Source organism: Clytia hemisphaerica, unplaced genomic scaffold (genome assembly GCF_902728285.1).
Source record: "Clytia hemisphaerica strain Z4C2 unplaced genomic scaffold, Clytia hemisphaerica genome assembly, whole genome shotgun sequence".
Classification (NCBI taxonomy): domain Eukaryota; kingdom Metazoa; phylum Cnidaria; class Hydrozoa; order Leptothecata; family Clytiidae; genus Clytia; species Clytia hemisphaerica.
Window position 1 is genome coordinate 247,754 of NW_027103573.1, and position 23,489 is coordinate 271,242.

The following is a 23,489-nucleotide window of genomic DNA, read 5'->3' on the forward strand; positions in this document are numbered from 1 at the left end:
ATTAACTTATTTTTTATCCTTTGGTACTAGAAACTTCATTTATAGTATAGAGGTAGTTTGTAGCCTCCTGATTTCAGCTATATAGGTATTTTCCAAAATATAATATTGCATCGAAAGTTACAGCCTCTTGAAGGTTGCTCGTTGAGTGAAAAGTACTCAAAATAAAGTTTCTGGCAGCAAAAAAGTTCATTTTTTTCTTCTTCAGTTTTCATCTTCATTTTCATTTTGGAATTATTCTTCTCAAAACTTGTAGTGCTCTAAATTATCTTTCAAAAGGTATACCATAAGTTAGAATTAAATATCTGTTGAAAATGGCAAGAGAATTAGTGCACTCCTAAGAGCCAATTGAGCACACCTGCCTCTGTGACCCAGTGGGATCCACCCCACTGGCCACCCCAGTGAAATCTTTTTCCAAAAATGGCTCATTTTTCAGCCCCACTGGACAAATCATTCACCCCACCACTGGAATTGTTGTTGTAAAAAAACACCCCATTGAAAATGATAAAAAGTTTACATTACCCCCACTCGAAATGCCCTTATTTTAACGTACCCCAGTAGAACTTTTCTTTAAAAAAATCACCCCACCAGAATTTTCTCCTTCCCCTTCTTTAAAGGTGAAATATCCGAAAAAGCCAAAAGAATCTGCTCGCTTCGCTCGCTGGGCATCAAATGTTCCACTTCAATATATTAACTGTATTTAACCCGACTTCTATGGTCATTGTCATGGTCATTTTAAAACGTAGAAAATGCCAAACGAGAGAGGGGTTGAAAATCAAAAATTTCTCTATTAGCGCAAACCACAGTTGTACTTGTACCTTTCTTTCTTTAAAGGTCTAGGTAATAGCCTGAAAAATTTTCGAGAGGCTTTCTCACTTGTGGAGATACTGAAAGAAATACCTCTACTTAGATCATGTTGAAACACGATAAAATTATTTGAAAGAATATTTTTCACCCCAGTGAATTTCAGCTTTTTTTATTCTCACCCCACTGGGTAATCAACACCCACTGGGGCACAGAGACAGGGGTGTAATTGAGCTTTAAAGTTCTGAAGCCAGTTAGACTCTATTACAGTTTAAAGAACAATAAAATGTCTAGAACTCAATTCAAATCAAGTCTCGATTCCATGATTAGCTTTAAAAAACTGTAATTGTATTAAAAATATGAGAAAAATTAGTTTAAAAAAATATGGATATAAATAAAATTGTTACCAAAAACATGTGTTCATTGTACATAATTTCGCCACACCCTCTAAGAGGGTATTTCCAATCAGGAAAAAAACACCAATTCCACCATATTCTTAATTGTGTTTATAAAATTTTGAGAGACTTAATCTTTTCATCTTAAAACGATAACAAACAAAGGTTCCTTTCTGGACCTTTTGAACATTTTATGGCTTGCTAATGAGATTCATCTTTGAATTTGAATTTTCACCAAGGAAGACTTTTCAAATCCGGGTTTCCTCCACATAGTACCAAACCAATATTATTCAATCCTTTACTCAAGCTACGGAATTGATCAGTAAGGACAGCTGCTAGTACCACGGCTGCTGATGGTTCAACTACTAATTTCATTCGCTCGAAAATCAAATACATCGATTTCTTGATTTCTTCTTCCGTGACTAAAAGGACGTCCGGTTCTACCGTTTCTCGAATGACGGGCCAGGTTTGATCACCGACGCTCATTCGAAGACCGTCAGCAATGGTATCTGGATAAGCTGAAAGAGATTTAAAATCTTTCATTACATTATGTTTCAAATGACTTAAATGAAATGTTCTCAAATCACCACAAAACTGACCGTTATTTTATTGTTACCCGTCCACTAAGAGACATTACCCGTCCACTAAGAGACGTTCCCGACCTTATTAGTTTTGAATAATTTTCAATATTTGAATAGCCGCATGTAAATGTATTCCAGCTCCCGTTTATTCTAGGAATTAGGGAGACTGGAGTCGACTACCTTATCAGCCAAAACTTAGCCGGCCTTAATTTTAGTCGGCCTTAATTATTAGTCGACCCTAATTTTAGTCACCTCGTCAAAATTTAGTCACTAGGGGCCGACTAATAATTAAGACCCACTAAAAATTTGGGCAATTTCTAAATTTACAAGCAGATGGAAAATAGGAGGAAGCTTAAAATACAGGAAAATAAGGAAAGCTCAATTATTTACTCTTTTAATTTGGCCAAAATCTTTAGTCGGCCCTAATTTTAGTCACCAAACCAAAAGTTAGTCACTTAGGGTTGACTAAGTTTTGGCCGATAAGGTATAACCCGTGTACATAAGGTGTGATACGAGTGATATATGATAATACAATTACGGGATAATATCAGTTTGTATAAGGTACAGTTTGTCTCTTCCATTGCCAGACTATCTAGGGACATGAAAAACATACACACGTACCACTTAGCTTTACTTGTTTGCCTGTTTTAAACGACTGCGCCAAATCGTCTGCTCTGTCAGGTTCCACGGCGAATACTTTGACATTGGGTTTGACCAATTTACACGCCTTTGCCATGCCCGCAATCATACCGCCCACACTACACGCAATGACGAGTGCATCTAAGTCAGGTTGCTGTAAAAAGAATATAGACGTTCATTTATAGCAATAAACTACATACTGTATACAATACGAACATAAGGCTTCGATGGCTAAAATGTTAGGAACAAGTTAAGAAGTTAAAAAGAACATCCGAAGGCTTCATCGACTCTTAAACACTTGACTCACAAAACTGATGACAAAATGGCGAGAATAAGATTATACTGAGAACATTTTCAGGCTTAAAACTCAAAAAGTTAAGAACACCCGAACGCGAAGGCTTCAAAAATTTTGGATGTTCTTAGAAATTTTAAGTCAACTTAACACCGCATCGAACTTAGGCCCGAGTTTGCAACTGTTCAACCCAAGCATCAAAGTAGTACAATTTCGGTAGATGTCAGAGCTCCCAGTAGCCGATTATTCTTTCAGGGCACCGAAAGACAACATTTTTTTGTATAAGAACGTCCGAAATTTTTGAAGCCTTCGGATCTTCTTAATTCTTTGAGTCTTATTTATAATGTTCTTAACATTATAACATTTTCACCATCTTGGGAGTATTTTTGTGCCATTTTCGTAAGTTAAAAAGAGTCTTTTAGAGTCCGCAAAGCCTTAAAATTCTCTCAACTTGTTCTTAATAATTTAGCAATCAAAGCCTTATGTTGTTATATATTTTGCTCCTGAGAAAATCATGTAATTTCGTCTTTTTTATTCCTTTTTTCTTGTACCTGTTCGAGCATTTCAAGAGTAATAGTCCCTTGTCCCTCCATCATAAATGGGTGATCAGCTGACGGGATGTATTCCGCTTTATCGGGATTTTTGTCTGCTATTTCTTGAGTCATCTTGGAACGAGCCTGTCGAGAGAACAAAATTAATTTCTTCCAATATTTTGATTTTCACATGAATTAAACGTTTTTTTTACGGAGCTTCTTGGGTCGACGAAATATGACGCTGGAATTTGAAAAAATATGAAAAAGACCTTTTCGAAACTATAACTTTAGCTAATTAATGTTTACTAGATTGTAGGCTACGTTGCCATCCACTAACGGATTCGCGCTTCTTACAGATACAACCGGCAGTTTGTAGATCTGCTAATCAGAAAAACTAGAATGGGGTAAATCAAGGTTCTTGTCTCTAGTTTTCTTTAATAGGATAGGGTTGTAAAGAAAAACTGCCCCCCCCCCCCCGACTACAATGTATGTTTTTAAACACAGTTGACTCTCTTTAATTCGATCTTCAAGGGCCTAAAAAATTTAATCAAATCAGAAAAAGATTCGAATTACATAGCAGAACTTAAACTACTTTCCAGCCGAGGCGGCGGGCAACATTTTAGTTCGAATTACAGAAAGATTCGAATACACGCTTTTTCATATAAGAATACACTTTACAAGAATGCCCATGATGAAAATGGCCAAAAAATTAAGAATATGGTAAGAATATCACTATCATGGAATTTAGCAACTGAACCTAAGAACGTCATTTTTAATGCATTTTAACCTGTAGATTGCCAATTTCGATCTTAACCTAAGAATACCGTAAGAATATTTTTGGATGATTTTCGCCAAAAAGTTAAGAATATCCATGATGAAATGAAAAAACACCATTTTTATAAAAAAAGGCGTGTAAAAGAGAAAATTTACCGTAGAACTGTCTTATAAAATGACTCACCTCACTTGAATTTTCACACCGGAAAATTTCAGCACCATAACCCTCAGTTGCGTTCTTCTTACTGACAGGAGCGTTCAAAGGCATGACTACTTTAGCCTGAACGCCCTTCATGCTAGAGGCTAGGGCAATAGCCTGGCCAGCATTTCCACTGGAATGGGTGAGTGTATGGAAATCGGTATTACCACGTTCTTCAATGATTCGTGACACTGAATTGAGCGCTCCTCGTATCTGAAAGACAATGGGTTCATAAGTTTTGGTGCTGCATGCAAATTTTGTCGGTCACCAAAACTTAGCGGTGAAAACAACATGTAATGACTCCGAAAATATTACAGAATCTTAACAACTGATAAAGACAAAAATAGAGCGACGTTAAGATTGTGTAATGCTTTTGGAATCATTACGTAATGTTTTCGCCACTAATTTTTGGAGTCAACATGGTAGCCATACCTACCTACCTTTTGTCCTAGTACAAAAGGTCTATTCAGAAAAATTTCTCCAATTTTGAAAACAATTACGTGAAAGTAGAATTTAAAATTGTCAGGCAAGCAACTGGCAGAATTTATGACAGGACACAACGTAACGTTTTGATTCAAGAAAAAAGTGAAAATCATGCATTAAAATAGCATAGAAACACAGTTACTAATGACAACCATATGGTAGTTTGAGTAACCATGGAGAAAACAAAACCTTATTTGCGCTAAAAAATTTCTGAAATAGATTTATTTTTGGAATTCTTTATAGAATTTTGACGTCAAAAGTGATAAATCGTGGTGTTTGACGTCAAAAATTAAATTAACGTCTTTTGTATCAGCTACTTCAGAACAAAACAAAACATATTCATTAAGTCTCAAAACACATCATCTCAACTGACATCTAACGATATACCATCAAACTCACCACTCCTCATCGTTATAAATCCAACCAAACCATCTACAACTCACCAAACGAATCTTAAAAACGAAACAATAATGGCGTTTTCATTGTTTAATATGATTAAGGTAAGACGGAACATTTTATATAACTGGTAACAAGTCTAATTTAGGCTCAGTGGTAGTACAGGCGACTGAGGTTCGATTCCCACTAGCAGTCATTTCCGGGGGGCGGGGGAGTACTACCCTTGTCGACCGACGGGGGTGCTCCGCTGAGGTTCGAAAATTGGACCCTACGTGGGACTCGAAATTTGCGAAAAAAGTGACCCTGAATGGAACTAAAATTCCAAAATTTTCTCAAATTTTCTATTTTTTCCCAAAATTTTCCAAAAATAGGCACCCTACGAGGGACTGATTTTTCTATTTTGGTGTTTTTGCGACCCTACCTGGGACTCGTGGAGTTTAAGAAAGGTACCCTGACCAGCAGAGCATCCCCGTAACCCATCTTGCCCTAGTACCCCACCCCCCGGGAGTCATTTACTTGGCAAGTGTATGAGGCTTCTTCCGGGTTAATCAATGCCATGGGAGGGGAATTCGGTAGGCATTACTACTTTATGTATTTTTGAGGACGGTCCGCCACGCTTTTAAGGATTCAGAAAAATGTAATCTCCCAATTAAACCGAATTATTAATCGGTCGTCTAGTTTATTGGAACAGAACCATACAAAGTAAATGAACTTGTTTATAGCTCATAACATCGTTTTTTACTGATTTTTCAGCATGTTACCACAACCATCGCCAGCGAAAAGGCTTTGGACGGAGAAGTACCCATTGAGACACCTGCTGCGGTTGAAAGCCAAGTCATCGAGAATATAATGGATTCCGTCATTGAATTACCAGTAGAAGGTAACGGTATGATAGCTAACTTTGACCCTCAATCTGACAGCGGCAACAACATCAATATCGATTTATTATCGAGAGATAGCTTGTTAGTGCAAAAAAATCAAAAAACATTAAAACCAGTTATTTCTACAATCAAACCTGTCTTTGAGACACCTCATACGTCAAAACAATTGGACGATAATGTCAACAATGACGCTGGCGCTGTCATCACAACAAAAAGCATTATCATTGATACCACTGACCAAACATCAGATGAAGATGCATTATACCAAAACCTTGACAATAATATCCATGTTATGATAGATGAGGATGTTAACAATGATGTCACAATTCAAAGGTACGTTCAAATTTGTAAGTAAGCAAGTTTGTGACTACAGTCGAGGATAACCTGAAGGCTCCTTTTCCCTTAGCTGCCTACCCTGGATTTCTCAACTTGCCCTTGACCCACCTCCTTAGTTGCTGAGAATCAAAAGTGATGCATCAAGAAAAATTTTGGAATTTCTTGTATGATGCGGCTAAGGTTCTAACCCAAAACTTTAACGCACAATAGCCACGAGTTTGGAAACTATTCTAGTCGCGAGTTAGGGAGTTGCTAGTTTCGAGTTGGGGAGTTGCTAGTTTCGAGTTGGGGAGTTAAAAAATTACCGGCTACCGAAAAAGAATAAAATATATCAAAAGTACGATTTTGAAAGTAAATGTAATATGAGAGTAATATATAACACATATAATACATACAATACATATACCACCTGTAATATGCTTATTCGCCTTAAACACGTGCGCTGAGAGCATGGAAAGCTATTTTCTACTGTCAATTCATATCCATTTATATTTCCTGCATCACATTGAGTATGGTAGGAAATCCGCAAAAGGTGGAAAATGATGCTGGTTCAACGCCATGAAGAGGAAGCTTTGTAGAGCTTTGTTGGGTTTTCAAAAACTTTTTACAAAACGTTGTAAACACACACGCTTTAGCGTATTAATATATAGATTCTTGATTAAAGTGACTTTAGAACCATTGTATTTTATAATGTGATCAAAAATTTTATTAAAAAGTGTCAATTCCAATGATAAAATGACAAAAGAAAGTGTCATTATTTTTCTAGCTCTATAAGCTAGCTCTAAGAATTTTTTGAGGCTAAGATGACTGTCAACTTATATCCTTTTATACAATAAGCATCACTTGCAGTATGATCAATATTTTTTGGGGAATTTGTTTGACAATCGTTGCATTTAAAGATTTTGTCAATATTTTTACAAGAACGTGTCATGTTGTCGGCATTATGACAATGACATAACAGTACTAAGTATTTTGGCTTTGCTAGCCAGCACCTTGCCATTTTCATGATCTTAAAGTCAATAATATGTTTGGTACTGGCTAATTTAAAATTTGTACTTTTGGGCTACATTAGTTTAAATTAGAAAATTTTCGGTCGCCCTAAAGTTTTACGAACTCCCCAAATCGAAACTAGCAACTCCCCAACTCACCAACTAGAACATTACCTAGACTCAATAGCCACATACTCTACCTCCATGCTATGGCAGCTAGGAAACAGACGAAACAGTTATATTTTGTCGAATCTTGACAAACGCAGGGCGAGTTAAGTTCGAGTCATAAAAACTTCACTGTGTAACAATAATTCACCTTTATTTTACAGTATTGAAGCTGCTGAGCAGCCAAAGGCGGAACACCAACAAAACCGCCCCAATTTTACACCCGCCGCTTTATTTATATTGATGCTGGTCTCATCCTTCTCGATTTTAATAGCCGTGGAACTCATTATGTTTAGATGTCAAGGGTAAGAAGGTTTAGCTTTTATTAATTTGCCCCGAAGTAGACTTGAGTCTTCTAGAATACGTGTTATACAGTAATATACCTTATCGGTAGAAAATTCGTCGGTCAAAAATTTCGCCGGTCATACATATTCGTTGGTAAAAAATTTCGTCACCAAGCGATTTTTTCGTCCCTTTTTGCCGACGAATTTTCTGCCGATAAGGTACCTTAAGTGGATAAATTTTGGCGTGGATTTAATTTGGCAATCGGCCAAAATACGATTTTTGGCGGGGATTTAATTTGGCGATAGATCAATTTCGTAAAATTTGGCGGAGATTTAATTTGGCGAATTGGAAATTTTGTCACACTGAAATGGGTGAAAGTTACTCAAAAAAAAACTGTTTTTGTTAAATTTGGCGGGGATTTAATTTGCTAAAATTTCCTAATTCGCCAAATTTAATCCCCGCCAAATTTTATCCACTTAAGGTAGATGTTATATGCTAACACGACAATTGTTACGGGATAGTGTTAGCTTGTATAGACTCAAAAGAGAGAGATCTTAATGTTAGCCGTCAGTTATACTAGACTACCCCGAAAAGGTTTATTTTTTGTAGATACAGAGACTCTAGCTAGAAAAAATCTTGCTGTCAATGTTTCATATACTCAAAAATTAGCCTTCTCGATTTGAGTACTACGTTTAAGTACTATACCGTACCATTTTAGAAACCATAACCCTGATGAAGTGGACGTGATAACAACATGGGACACCGTAAATGGCTACATGGAGATATTGCTCCAGTACTTTGGGTAAGTTGTAAACTTTTTCCATACCGCCAGGCAAATTTCATTCATAATTTCTTTCGACTGCTGTTATTCTAGTTGAAAACCTAATTAAAAAATCCAAAACTCTGATAAGAAAAACTTTGAAAAGAGTTTTCCAACGTAAAACTGACCTATTTTGTTTACCAAGGTTGATAGTTTGATTTCTCCGTAATAAAAATAAACGATTTTACCAATTTTCACGGTATAGAAAGAATTAACAAATACAATGTGTGTGAAATTTAATGAGTATTTCTAGCCTTTAAATTTTTTTTCTAAATTTCATCACGCATCAACTATTATGGAGGAATGTTTCGAAAACTCTGAAGTTCATTGGGTAAGCCTGTAACTTCTGATAGCATGTTGTTTATAGAGTTTTTATCTTTATACGTTTTAGATTTCAATCACCACCACCAAGAGAAACTTCAATGATGGAGTATGCTAATGAAGTTTTAAACGATATTTTGAGTTATCTAAGGTAAACACTCTTCCATTACATTGTATTTGAACTATTTACGTGTATATCCCCCTTAGCGCTTAACAAATCAAATATCTCTTCGTCTTCGAAAATATCCAGGAAAAATGCAAACCCTGGTCGAATGTTATTTAAGTATGCCCAACTAACTCTCATTTTTCCCATATTTATCTGATCATTCATAGATTCCCAAGCGTTTTAGCTCAGTTTTTTTTGTTTTGTAATGATTAATTTTTGCTCTTTTAATCTTAGTGACGTAATTTATACCCAACCCACACCAAAAGCCTGGTACGAAGAGTTTTTAGAATCTGCGCTAAAATTTGCTGGTCAAATTATGGCGTAAACCGTTCACCCCAACCACACAAAAAAATTGTAAGAAAACACAAAAAAAATTGTAAAAAATTTCATGAAATCGTGAATTAAAAAATGAAAGTTTAGGTTTAAGAGTTCAAGCTTTGGAGAACAAAATTTCGAAAAGTTCAAAGTCAAATGTTTTTATCGACAAAATCATGCTCTTGTCGTATGTGGGGTTTGAATGAAAGAAAGGAAGGTTGTGAGTATTATAGTCATTTCATCGCTATAAGCCCTCAACTGATAGCCTTCTTTTATTTTCCGAAAACCCTGCAGAAGTCAATTTTGATTCTTCTTTTTCAGTCAGACCAAGTCAGCTTTATATCTTCTGAATCAATGAAATTTTGCTATGAGTTTGAGGTATTACGATTTGGAAAGTCATCAAGATTTGAATCCAAAACACGGAAACGCCCTCAACGTAAAACCAACAAGACTTTAAAAATTAGAATATCTCAAACTTTTGGTCGAAAGACATTCGCTCAGAAATTATAAAGATGTCCTCGGTCTAACAGAACATTGGTTTAAAGTTTAAATTCAAAAGTTTTTTTACAAGCTAAATAATTTGAACTTTAGGATTTTGTTTTTCAAAGTTTGAGCTCTTGATCTGAATCGTGAAAAAAATATTATAACATAAACATCAATGCTTTTTCTTTTATTTCTTTTCACCATTTAGTGAATATTTTTGTGCAATTTTCTAAGAAGTGTTCTCAGAGGCAAAGCCTTGAAAATATTCTTAACTTGATCTTAATATTTTGGCCGCCGTTTGAGTAATGATAAAAAAGTGATTTTAGGCTTGGAACTCAAAATTTTTTAAACGTTCATCTATAATAATGGTAAGAACGTGTATAGACGCTGCGAAGGCTGGGAAGTTTTTTCTTCGACGGGGTTGTAGAAGCTCAATCTAGTGTTTCATTATTGTAAGATATATGTGGTGTATCCCATATTCTTTTTACAAAAGACGAATAATTACTAAATTGCACAATAAAATTGTTCTCAACTTCAGTTGAGCTAGAATCTGAGAATGTCTGTCTATCAGTCTGTCAGTATGTCTATCCGCTCAAACTTTGGGACAGTCTAGAGAGCACAAAGGCTGAATTTCGTACACTTGGTCCTTGGGTAAATCTCTGGGGTGTTTTTCTTCAATTTTTCAACATTTTCCTTTTAAAGGGCGCGATCACGAGTTTTAGGCCCCATAAATCGATGTTTTCTTTTAATTTCCATATTCCTGGTTGGTGCACGTTTTTTTCATATAAAATTCAAAATTTCGAATATTCTTGATCTTTGAGTTTCAAGCCTAAGAATGTTTTTACTTTCACCTTTTTTTGTGCAACTTTCTAAGAAATCGGGTGTTTTAGCGTCTGCACTGCAAAGCCTTAAAATGTTCTTAACTATGTTTCTATATAGTTAGTTCTTATAAGAAACGTGTATAATACAAAAAAATACGTTAGAGTACAATGTTTTTTATACTGCCTGCAAGCTTGCGAGACACTGACACACAGTTTTTCGGATAATGTGCGTCAATTCGGCGTAAATCATTGGTTGGTTGAGAAATAACCCAGCCAATAGATAATCGACATTGACTGGTTGAGTGGGATGAAAAATTAAATGGGTTTATTTTTAAACTTATGGCCAGTGAGTGGTGATTAGTTCACTTATCTTATCGATCTTTGAGTTCAGAGAGGAAAAGAAGATATTTACCTGATACACTAGCATTGGTAACCCTTTGAATGACAGCTCTCATCTTGTATATAGTAATGTATGGTGTACTAAATGATTTGAAATTGTTGCAAAAAAGGAATAACTCGCTTATAAGGTCGCGTTTTTACGTTTTTTGCTTAAAAAAAGCCTTAAAATCGCTTAAATAGAGCTTTTTAAGCGTTTTAAAGCTATTTTAGTGAAAATTCGTCGGTTCTGCCCCCTTCGCTGGACTTCAATGGGTCTAATCCATTGCAAGGGAGTGTCCCACGAGGTTTAGGACCATTGGGAACCAGCTCAGCCCTGTATGGAGCTCAGAATAAGCTTAACTAAGGCTCCAGTAAAGCGCTGTAAGCTTACAGCGTAAGCCCGGGCGGCTCTGTAGGCCTAAAAACCGGTTTTCTGGCAAAACTACTGTTCCCAGCCGGTTCTAAACCCTCTAAATCGCTTCAGCAGCATGAAAACATGCTAATTAGAGCCTTTGGAAGTAGCTCACTCGCTTATAAGGTCGCGTTTTTACGTTTTTTTGCTTAAAAAAGCCTTAAAATCGCTTAAATAGAGCTTTTTAAGCGTTTTAAAGCTATTTTAGTGAAAATTCGTCGGTTCTGCCCCCTTCGCTGGACTTCAATGGGTCTAATCCATTGCAAGGGAGTGTCCCACGAGGTTTAGGACCATTGGGAACCAGCTCAGCCCTGTATGGAGCTCAGAATAAGCTTAACTAAGGCTCCAGTAAAGCGCTGTAAGCTTACAGCGTAAGCCCAGGCGGCTCTGTAGGCCTAAAAACCGGTTTTCTGGCAAAACTACTGTTCCCAGCCGGTTCTAAACCCTCTAAATCGCTTCAGCAGCATGAAAACATGCTAATTAGAGCCTTTGGAAGTAGCTCACTCGCTTATAAGGTCGCGTTTTTACGTTTTTTTGCTTAAAAAAAGCCTTAAAATCGCTTAAATAGAGCTTTTTAAGCGTTTTAAAGCTATTTTAGTGAAAATTCGTCGGTTCTGCCCCCTTCGCTGGACTTCAATGGGGAAAAGGCCAGCACACTTTCACCTCATCCACGGTGTATTGTGGAATCGATACCTAGTACAATCACCGACAGGCTTCTCGAGTTTTTGTTTACCTGAGCGAAGGTAAGTCACTTGTCAAGTGAATCACAGTAACCGAACCCCGACCTCTTATGTCCTTTGAACCTATTGATGATCTGCTTGGAAAAAGGGGAAACACGGCAGATGGTTCAGTTATAGAAGATTCACTGTTATAATTAACATTTGAAGCCGTTTTTATCGTGTTTTTTTTCACAGTTTAACTCTAAAAGTAATTTACATGTCAGAAAATGAAAAGCGCAACAATGTCCTATGGTTGTTAATAACAGTTCAATAAGGATAAGGATAAGCGTATCCGGGCGTATTTTATACATGGTTTAATTTGAGGTTAAATATTCTCCATTTACATAAACCAGATCGATGTGGTGGAGTCAACAATACGTCAGCTGGTGATAAAAATATGAATTTTGGGACAGATGACACTGCGAGGGTATAAAGGTAATTTTAAACAGTAACACCTAATTATGTTTCCTGGGCACCTGCAAGATGACACCATCACTGGAAATCGAACAAACACAACCCTAAGTCCACCTACATCCAACAACGATCCGACATGGATAGTTTCGATAGTGGTACAACTAGCAGTTCTCATTTTTGTCCTCGTATCCAACTCTCTTCTCATTTATGGACTGATCAAAACAAAGAAAGGGAGTTTTGTTAAAATACCAGTCGCTAAGAAATTATTCATACTAATGTCTATCGGAGACGTAATGGCGATTCTACTAGCAGCATTATTCTTTTGGAGTAATTATGTTGACCCAAATGTACTTCTATTGATTTGGAGATTAACAACGTTATCTGATGTGTTCCTTGTTATTAGTTTTTGTGTTGTTTTAATCATATCCGTATTGAGGTTTGTATCTATCAGATATCCATTTAAGAAGGTTTCAAATGGTACTGTTTATGGTGCTATTGGAGTTGCCTTCATCGTTGGTCTTGTTAATATGACGTTAAGTAATCTGTATAATGTGTCTGACTTTGTGAAAACATATTTTGTTTTGATTTTCTGGCTACCTGTATTCTTGGTCACAATGTCATCTCTGGTGATTGTCAATTCACTTTCTTATCGATTATTGACGTATAAAATACAGACCATAATGATAGGAGAGACAAGAGTTTCAACAAAGGAGATACTGACAAAGGATATACAGGATAAAGAATTAACGCGAAAGCTGAACGCAGTTAAAGTAAATTATGCGCAGAGAGAAACGCAACAAAATTCTACAATTCTTGGAATGAAAGAAAATAATCTAGAAGATATAAGGTCGAGAAATCAATCAGCAATAGGAACGGAATCTTCAAATCCAACCGATACAAACAAGATTGCCACGGCAGAAGAAAGTATCACCCCTAAAACTGTTTTTAACGTGTCATCCAAAAGTCGAAGGAACAAAAAGAACGCGGTCAAAACACTATTATATATTACAGTTTCTTACATAATATGTAATACGCCTTTGCTGGTATTATCATTTGCTCATTCGATGTACACTATAATGTATAATATAGAGAGCCCCGACTTTGGATGGTCTGAGTATCTCACTTTCCTGGTTTTTACAAATACAGGAATCAACGCAACAATTTATGTCGTTCGAACGAAAGAATTACGTCATTTATACGTAAAGATGATGAATGGTTGATTCAAAACATAATACAATGAAGTGTAACTGAAGTGCTTATTCCCTTACCTTAGAAAGTTCCTGGTTTATATAAAATAATTTGAATACCGTATTTGTTGATGATATATCTTTCGAATAAAGTTGAAATTTCAAGTTGAAATGTAAGCTAAAATTTTCCCAGACGAAGTTTTCCCCGATAAGGTAAGCGGTGTGCAAGAGATTTCCCAAAAGCACTATTTACTTCCGTTAAAAGATAAGTATTGATGAATTTTAATTTAAAAAGATTGTGAAATTAGTATTAACCAGTAATTTATAAATAATTTTCTTTACCAGGCAAAATATAAAAAACAAAATATGGTCAAAAGTGTATTATTTTAGTTCCCGTATAGATACACCGTTCGTACCAATTTTGGTCATAGTCTTATGACACATGGGTTTGCAAACCGATAGTATGTTTTGCAAAAAATCGTCTTGGTACTTGGTCAAAAAGGGGTATGGGGATATGTCGCTGGTCGGGGTAGCTTTTTTAACTCTTCAACTCTTCAAGTCCCAGGTAGGGTCGCAAAACACCAAAGGCCAGTCCCTCGTACGGTACCTTTTTGAGGGACTTTGGGGGAAAATGGAAAATTTTGAGAGCATTTGGGAATTTTAGTCCCATTCAGTGTCAAAAAAAAATTTTTGCAAAAAAAAAACGAGTCCCACGTCGTGTCCATTTTTTAAACCTCAGCGGCACACCTCCGACGGTCGGTAAGGGTAGTACCCCCGGGGACTTCACACACTACTTAAGAATGGATTTCTTTGAACTTCGACTTTCCGTATCAACAGACGAAGGTTTTCTTAAGAGACTTAAAAAAACTACGGATTGTAGCGAAGATAGAAGTGTAGGTACTTTTTGAACCATCGAACGGATATGAATATTTCATGGTACTGTGAATAGTAAAAAGAACAACCTCAGTGACTATCAGTTATTCATTCAAATCATCAGTTTTCGTTATTTGGAAATTCCCATTGACTGTCATAGATGAGACCACAGCGAAGGGAATTAATGAGAGAAATTACATAAGACATCATCAATTAAACGTAGGAACTTAAAGTCATAGTGTCCTCCTGAGTCAGCCCCCAGAAAAATTTTATTGCCAGGTTTTTCAGCCCCCCCCCTGAAAATGAATAATTCTTTGTCCAACAAAATTTTGATTTCTTACCCCCTTTTTTACACTATCTATAAAGATTTAAACCTGCCCCCCCCCCCCCAAGAAAAAGACTTCACCAATTTTAGAGAATCCTTTTTCCCTCTTTGGTAAATTTTTTCCAAAAAGAATCCCCCCAGCAAAACAGGGGGAAGGGAACAATAAAAGTTCGGAAAGTTAATCTGATTAATTCTTGATATGCGTAAGTCATTTTTCTAGCGGAAACACCCGAAAAAATCCGGGATTTGATCCCTCTCTGTTACTAAAAATTGAAACATGGAGGTAAAAAACCGGCTTTTTTGGGTGCTTTCGTTAAAAAAATATGGCGTCATCTTGACTTACGCATATCAAGAATTTCGTTGGAAATAAAATCTCATCCCATATAAAAACAAGCTGGATGCTGATTGGACCTACCTGATGATGAAAGTGAGATAGAAATAAGGAGAAAAATGAAAACAATCAGTCAGAAGATATAACGTTTAGCGAAAATGCATACCGCAATAAATTCATCATTGATTGTTGATTGGGGGACAGGAAAGGGGAGTAGGGAAAAAAGAAATAGGAAGTTCCGGATGCTGAAATTAGTTTTATTGACAATTGAATCATGCTTCATGGTGGAGATTGTTATCAATAATATTTTTTTGCGAAAAACAGAGAAATGCAAGGAAAAAGTCCAATAAAAATCAGCAAAAACGGCGATTTCTGGCATATTTCCGGCATTTTCGGCCGAAAATGATTTTTTTTTTTTGGAAATCAGGCTCCGACACATTTTGGCCATTATCATTTTGCATCTTTGTGCCAAAAATCAGAAAAAACTAATGAGCGAATCGAAATTCAATCGGCAGCAACTATTGCGGGGTGGATAAACTTTCCTATTACCACTTTACACCGGAAACATACTGAGACTCTGGGTACGCAAAAAGTAACGCAAAAAGACCGTAAAGTATCGTCCACGCAGTCGTACGCAACAGAAGAATCATTTTTCCCAGTGTATCTGAAGTAATAGACGATATCGGATTTAGATAAATACAATGCATTCTGGTTTCTAGGGACTCTCAAAGGAATTATAATCTATTATAATTGATCTATTATAATTCCTTTGAGAGTCCCTAGAAACCAGAATGCATTGCATTTATCTAAATCCGATATCGTCTATTGTATGGAAAGATCCTGAAAATGCGTCGGGAACGTTTCCCTGGCAATGATAAAGTTTAAAAATCCCCATTAATCTTATGTCGACTAGGAATTTTTTAACGGACAATAAATGTGAATAATTCATTACTTTTTATTCAAGGTAACAAAATCAAAAAATATTTTGAATTGAAAATGAAAATCACATTGAGAAATGATCACCTCTCGAGAGAACCACAAATAAAACTGTACAAATCATTCGGAAACAACTCTCTGACAATAACTGTCAAATAGCTAAAGCTCGAATTTGAATTGCGTGTCATATCGCTTGCATAAATTGTGAGAAATATGGCATAAAGTCATCCGAGCGAGAATTAATAAATAAGTCTTTTTTGTGCGAAGAAGAGTACAGGCTACGATTAATCAGGCATTTTTTAATCATAGTAAAACCTCCAATTAGAGGGAACTCTAAAAGGCGGGCACCTCTGATTAGTGGACAATTATATTTTCCCCGGCCATTTCCTAGTCAGATCCTCATAAAAGAGTTTCCAAAAGGCGGACACTCAATAATTAGTGAACCCTCCAATTAGCGGACAAAGTTTTTGTACGAAATGATTTCGTGCGAAATGGCTATAACCCTACTTTTTTCTCTCTAAATAGCGGACATCGACGGTCAAACTGGTCACAGACTTTAAAAAATTAGACAGGATTAATTTATCCAAACCATATACTTCTTAAACACTTCAAAGCTTCATTGAACAAATTGCATATGGGGCATATAGACGTTTTAAGCGCTCCCTTTATCCAGGGGGGGCGTACGGGGTTCGCGATTTCCGAAATTCCGTAAAAAAATACTTGCAATTCCGATACCAATTTTTTGGGCATTTTTCCTCTTTTTGACTAATTTTTCATCAAATTTCCCAAAATTCCGAAAAAAAGGGATAAAAACTTTACAATAATTTCGAAGCTAAAATTCATGGATTTCCGATACCGAAACAATTTCAAAATTCCGAAATACCGAAGGAATTTTGCCTGATTTCCGAATTTCCGAAGAAAAAAGGGTCGATTTCCGCAATACCGAAAAACCGTACGCCACCCCCTATCCAGTCGGTGAGTTTGCTTAGGTCATAAAAAAATAGAACAAGAGTACACTTTTGTTGATCGTACTGGTGGTTACACGACTTTTTTATAAGAACGTCCATAATTTTTGAAGCCTTGGAATGTTCTTATCTTTTTAAGTTTCAAGCCTAAAAATGTTCTAAACATGTTCTTATTTTTGCCTTTTTCAAGTAATTTTGTTCGTTTTCCTTTGAAATTCGGTGTTCTAGAGTCCGCAAAGCCTCAAAATGTTCTTAACTTGTTTTTAACATCTAGCCCATCGAAGCCTTATGTTCTTGTGTGTGTGTGTGATGTTGTTTGGAGGGAGTTAACAACTTGGTTTCTACATTCAGCTTACTGAAGAGTATTTATGCTAAAAAAGAATAAAAGCAACGAAAGTGCTAAGCATTTAAATAATTTTCATCGAAGCCTTATGTTCTTATAAAAAAGACGTGTATTCTTGCGGACGTCGATGGAACTAACGATCGTCTAATCCTTGATAGCCCGGGACGATAGATAGGAATTTCTTATCACAAACTGTTAAAACAACATTTAACAATATTGGTATAGGCATTATTATGTTCGAAGGGTAATTCCCTTGTATACTGCCTCGACCACAAGTAGAAATTTGTTAACAACTGCCCAGATAGAGACAGTTCAAATGTGCAGCACACTATTGTGTAAGAGCCATAAAGTCTGTACTGTTTGGTTCCCTTCATGGAGATAAATATTGTGTAAAAATGTCCGTTATCTAATGTTGGGGATCATTAGTAATAGATAATACAAATGACAAATGATACTACGATAACTCGCGTATGCGAGAGACAAGAATTGGAATATCAATACTCCCCCTGTAGAGGAAGGGTGTCGGTCTGCCAACGAGTGTTATACCTACTTATCATTGTTTACTCCAAATTCTGTAAAAAAACAATTTACAGAAATCTGATTAATAAACACGTTTTTTTATAGAATAGACTATGTAAGAACATAGGCTTCGATGGCCGAAATATTAAGAACAAGTTAAGAACATTTTAAGACTTTATGGACTCTAAAATGCCCAATTTCTTAGGAAATTGCACAAAAATATTCCAAAAATGGCAAAATTAAGAACATTTTAATAACATTTTGAGGCTTAAAACTCAAAAAAGTTAAGAACATCCGAAGGCTTCAAAAATTTTGGATGTCTTATATAAAAAACGTGTAGAAGTACTGTAAACAGACGATGATGGTGAATGGGAAATTCCTACTGCACGTGTAATTCTACCCACAAGAAGTTATTTTTCCAAAAGTGTCCGGGTATAGCAGAACAACAACTTTCATAAAATTTATGAAATAAACTAAAGTTCGAAGGTTGTCCTCGCTTATACAGTAATGCTGTAGGCTTTCACGACCGACCCGAATGAGTCAATCAAAACAATCCTCAGGATGCAAGTCCCTGACATGTTCTTATTGTTTTAACAGGAAAATTTGGTAATCAGTCTTTACTCCTATGATGCAGTAAATGAAAAGGTGAAAGTCGATTTTTCTTATCATGCCTCATACTGTATAGTTACAAAGTCAGTTTTATTCTTAAATTTTCCTCTTTTTTAGCATTTTTGAGCCTCCTTGTTGCATGGCGTCTACCGGCTTTCGATTTTCCCCTCTAATACACGTTTTTTTTATAAGAATACACTTTATAAGAATGTCCATGATGAAAATGGCCAAAAAACTAAGAATATGCTAAGAATATCACCATCATGGAATTTTACTACTAAAAGCTAAGAATGCCATTTTAAGAGTATTTTCAATTATAAATTATCAATTATCCCCAAGTTAGGCTCACTCCTTTTACAAAAGTGCCATTTTATGCTTGAGACGTATGTACTAAATTTTAAATCTAGTATGAATAAGGATCCCAACCTAAGAATGTGCTGTAAGAATATTTTTGGATGATTTTCCCAAAAAAGTTAAGAATATTCACGATGAAATGGATTTACACCATTCTTATAAAAAAGAAAGCGTGTATGCCTTGAAATGACACTATTTCAGACTGAATTTTCCCCGAAATGTATGAACCATGCTATTACATTTTATTTGAAAAGTGAGACGGCCGGCCATAGCCCCTCCTCCCTGGTGGAGTTGACCATGCACTCGAACAAGCTAAGAAGACAATTACTCTCAAAAGTGCTTGGCGTGCAAATCTCATTCTCCATCCTTTCCCTCCCTCGGACATTTTATGTTCAGTTTTTTGTAACAGAGGAGTGAGATGTGCCTCTTCTACAAAAACAGCAACATTTACCATTAAATCTTAACTATATATAATATTAGAAGAGATTGGTATCTTTTGTCACAAAATCCATTGCATCTTTCGTGGGTTGCAACCGCATGTGATTGTAGGTTTTGAAACTTTTTTGTGAAGGGGGGGGGCTCTATCCGATAGTACTGTATCAATCATTTATCCAACTTTGAAAATCGTCAATTTTTTACTCATTTTTGGTTGCCAGCAACATCAGCTTTTTGGCCATAAAACTTTTGCCAAAAATGAATGAATTGAATAAACGTTTGATAACCCCCCCCTTGACCAATTACATGCAGTTGCGTCCCACGAAAAATGTTGTGGATCCTAAAACTTGGTCACAATATTTTGACATCGTCACTGTGAAATTCCTTATCGGCGGTTTGAACACTAAGTAGAAATTCGATAAAAACTGTTCCAATGTAAACATCTCAGATTCACACTGTGTAAAAGCTATAAAGTCTAGAACTCCTGATTCCTTGCATGAAGTAGACGGATTAGAAAGCTTGGTTTAGTCAGGTTTGTGAGTCGCGTTTGCTTTGTGTCGGGAATCATCAGTAATGGATGATACTGTGATAATTCAGTATACGAAATTCAATCGTGGGTTACCGATGCTCCTCCGGAAGAGGATGAGGTATCGGTCTGTCGACGATTGTTTCACCGCTATTCTTTACTCAACATTTGTATTAGCTGCTCCTTATGCCTCTCCCAGCCCCATTGAAAGCTAAAATATCGTTTTTATGATAATTATTGATTTATTAAGTCCTCTACGTCTTCCTGTCAAGGAGGGGGCACCGGATGGCAGTTGCAATACACTAAAACTCAGATGACCCCTCTTTCTTCATACTTCTCGAATATTATGCGGCGATACCTTTACACATGTTACAGCCCAAACAAGAGGTGGTCATCTCGTTCATCAATTTTCGCAAAAATTTGACTCTATTAATCGTAAACGAATGTCCTAAATTCTCCAAGCCTATGGTATTCCTGTAACCGTAGTCAATGCCATCAAAGTATAGAAACACTTTTGCCACAGTAGTAACCCCTTAAAGGCAAACTGACCCATTCTCTATTGGTTTCAGTGTTCTTTTTTTCTTGCACCTTATCTCTTTATAATCGTGCTAAACTAAGCTCTTCGCTTTTCAATCGCAAGCAACTACGTATGGCTTCACTTAAAAACGTCATTGAAGTAGAAGACAACCCCTTATAGCTGATTTAGCTTACGCAGACGATATTGCTCTAAATCATATCCAGGCTGCCTAAGCTCCGATATTTGCTGTGGGATTTACATGTCAAAATAAAGGCCTATTCTCAAATGCCAAGATAACTTTACCCATATCAGCCAAACCGACGGCGAAAAACTGTTTTCCTCGAATGGGTCAAAGACAGGGGGGGTCAGTAGTAAAATCTCAGACATAATGACGTTTACTACGGTGGTGGTGTGACGAAAAAATTGAAGAAAAAAAATTTACTACCCAGGGTAGTTAAAAATACTAAAATGGGTGGTATCTATGTGTTAAATGTTGAAAAAATTTTACTACCTGGGTAGTTAAAACTGGTAAAATTAGCAAATTATAGCTATTTTTGTAATTCTTTAATTTTTTGGATGACTTTTCTGAAAAAATCTGAAAATTTTTATGACTTGAAAAAATTTTCTGTTGGAAAGTTGTTTGCTGCAAACAAAAAATTCTCGTGTAAAAGCTATAAAGTCTAGAACTCCTGATTCCTTGCATGAAGTAGACGGATTAGAAAGCTTGGTTTAGTCAGGTTTGTGAGTCGCGTTTGCTTTGTGTCGGGAATCATCAGTAATGGATGATACTGTGATATTCAGTATACGAAATTCAATCGTGGGTTACCGATGCTCCTCCGGAAGAGGATGAGGTATCGGTCTGTCGACGATTGTTTCACCGCTATTCTTTACTCAACATTTGTATTAGCTGCTCCTTATGCCTCTCCCAGCCCCATTGAAAGCTAAAATATCGTTTTTTATGATAATTATTGATTTATTAAGTCCTCTACGTCTTCCTGTCAGGAGGGGGGGCACCGGATGGCAGTTGCAATACACTAAAACTCAGACGACACTTCTTCTTCATACTTCTCGAATATTATTGCGGCGATACCTTTACACATGTTACAGCCCAAACAAGAGGTGGTCATCTCGTTCATCAATTTTCGCAAAAATTTGACTCTATTAATCGTAAACGAATGTCCTAAATTCTCCAAGCCTATGGTATTCCTGTAACCGTAGTCAATGCCATCAAAGTATAGAAACACTTTTGCCACAGTAGTAACCCCTTAAAGGCAAACTGACCCATTCTCTATTGGTTTCGGTGTTCTTTTTTTCTTGCACCTTATCTCTTTATAATCGTGCTAAACTAAGCTCTTCGCTTTTCAATCGCAAGCAACTACGTATGGCTTCACTTAAAAAACGTCATTGAAGTAGAAGACAACCCCTTTATAGCTGATTTAGCTTACGCAGACGATATTGCTCTAAATCATATCCAGGCTGCCTAAGCTCCGATATTTGCTGTGGGATTTACATGTCAAAATAAAGGCCTATTCTCAAATGCCAAGATAACTTTACCCATATCAGCCAAACCGACGGCGAAAAACTGTTTTCCTCGAATGGGTCAAAGACAGGGGGGGGTCAGTAGTAAAATCTCAGACATAATGACGTTTACTACGGTGGTGGTGTGACGAAAAATTGAAGAAAAAAATTTACTACCCAGGGTAGTTAAAATACTAAAATGGGTGGTATCTATGTGTTAAATGTTGAAAAAATTTTACTACCTGGGTAGTTAAAACTGGTAAAATTAGCAAATTATAGCTATTTTTGTAATTCTTTAATTTTTTGGATGACTTTTCTGAAAAAATCTGAAAATTTTTATGACTTGAAAAAATTTTCTGTTGGAAAGTTGTTTGCTGCAAACAAAAAATTCTCGTGTAAAAGCTATAAAGTCTAGAACTCCTGATTCCTTGCATGAAGTAGACGGATTAGAAAGCTTGGTTTAGTCAGGTTTGTGAGTCGCGTTTGCTTTGTGTCGGGAATCATCAGTAATGGATGATACTGTGATAATTCAGTATACGAAATTCAATCGTGGGTTACCGATGCTCCTCCGGAAGAGGATGAGGTATCGGTCTGTCGACGATTGTTTCACCGCTATTCTTTACTCAACATTTGTACTAGCTGCTCCTTATGCCTCTCCCAGCCCCATTGAAAGCTAAAATATCGTTTTTATGATAATTATTGATTTATTAAGTCCTCTACGTCTTCCTGTCAAGGAGGGGGCACCGGATGGCAGTTGCAATACACTAAAACTCAGATGACCCCTCTTCTTCATACTTCTCGAATATTATTGCGGCGATACCTTTACACATGTTACAGCCCAAACAAGAGGTGGTCATCTCGTTCATCAATTTTCGCAAAAATTTGACTCTATTAATCGTAAACGAATGTCCTAAATTCTCCAAGCCTATGGTATTCCTGTAACCGTAGTCAATGCCATCAAAGTATAGAAACACTTTTGCCACAGTAGTAACCCCTTAAAGGCAAACTGACCCATTCTCTATTGGTTTCGGTGTTCTTTTTTTCTTGCACCTTATCTCTTTATAATCGTGCTAAACTAAGCTCTTCGCTTTTCAATCGCAAGCAACTACGTATGGCTTCACTTAAAAACGTCATTGAAGTAGAAGACAACCCCTTATAGCTGATTTAGCTTACGCAGACGATATTGCTCTAAATCATATCCAGGCTGCCTAAGCTCCGATATTTGCTGTGGGATTTACATGTCAAAATAAAGGCCTATTCTCAAATGCCAAGATAACTTTACCCATATCAGCCAAACCGACGGCGAAAAACTGTTTTCCTCGAATGGGTCAAAGACAGGGGGGGGCAGTAGTAAAATCTCAGACATAATGACGTTTACTACGGCGGTGGTGTGACGAAAAATTGAAGAAAAAAATTTACTACCCAGGGTAGTTAAAATACTAAAATGGGTGGT

At 36.5% G+C, this 23,489-nt stretch overlaps 2 protein-coding genes across 2 annotated transcripts in view; one reads left to right on the plus strand and one right to left on the minus strand.

Annotated features, from left to right (window-relative positions):
* Positions 1-1,119: 1,119 nt before the first annotated feature.
* LOC136801136 (serine racemase-like) overlaps positions 1,120-23,489 on the minus strand; it is a 29,953-nt gene continuing 7,583 nt past the window's right edge. The window contains exons 2-5 of the mRNA XM_067057757.1: positions 4,200-4,427; positions 3,260-3,385; positions 2,399-2,570; positions 1,120-1,714 (exon numbers count right to left, since the gene is read on the minus strand). Of these exons, the coding sequence (XP_066913858.1) occupies positions 1,428-1,714; positions 2,399-2,570; positions 3,260-3,385; positions 4,200-4,427 (813 nt within the window). The 3' untranslated portion in view covers positions 1,120-1,427. The remainder of the gene's footprint in view (positions 1,715-2,398; positions 2,571-3,259; positions 3,386-4,199; positions 4,428-23,489) is intronic.
* Positions 5,022-9,998, plus strand: LOC136801137 (uncharacterized). The gene is made up of 6 exons (XM_067057758.1): positions 5,022-5,197; positions 5,847-6,307; positions 7,629-7,769; positions 8,468-8,551; positions 8,961-9,041; positions 9,291-9,998. Exons 1-6 carry the CDS (start codon positions 5,168-5,170, stop codon positions 9,379-9,381), a joined length of 888 nt encoding a protein of 295 aa, XP_066913859.1. The 5' UTR covers positions 5,022-5,167; the 3' UTR covers positions 9,382-9,998.

What these genes read in the sequence shown, in the direction of transcription:
- LOC136801137 (XM_067057758.1), top strand. Translation starts at nt 5,168, where the DNA reads ATGGCGTTTTCATTGTTTAATATGATTAAG. An exon ending in CATTGTTTAATATGATTAAG is followed by an intron (nt 5,198 to 5,846) that starts GTAAGACGGAAC and finishes CTGATTTTTCAG; the next exon opens with CATGTTACCACAACCATCGC. An exon ending in AATGATGTCACAATTCAAAG is followed by an intron (nt 6,308 to 7,628) that starts GTACGTTCAAAT and finishes TTTATTTTACAG; the next exon opens with TATTGAAGCTGCTGAGCAGC.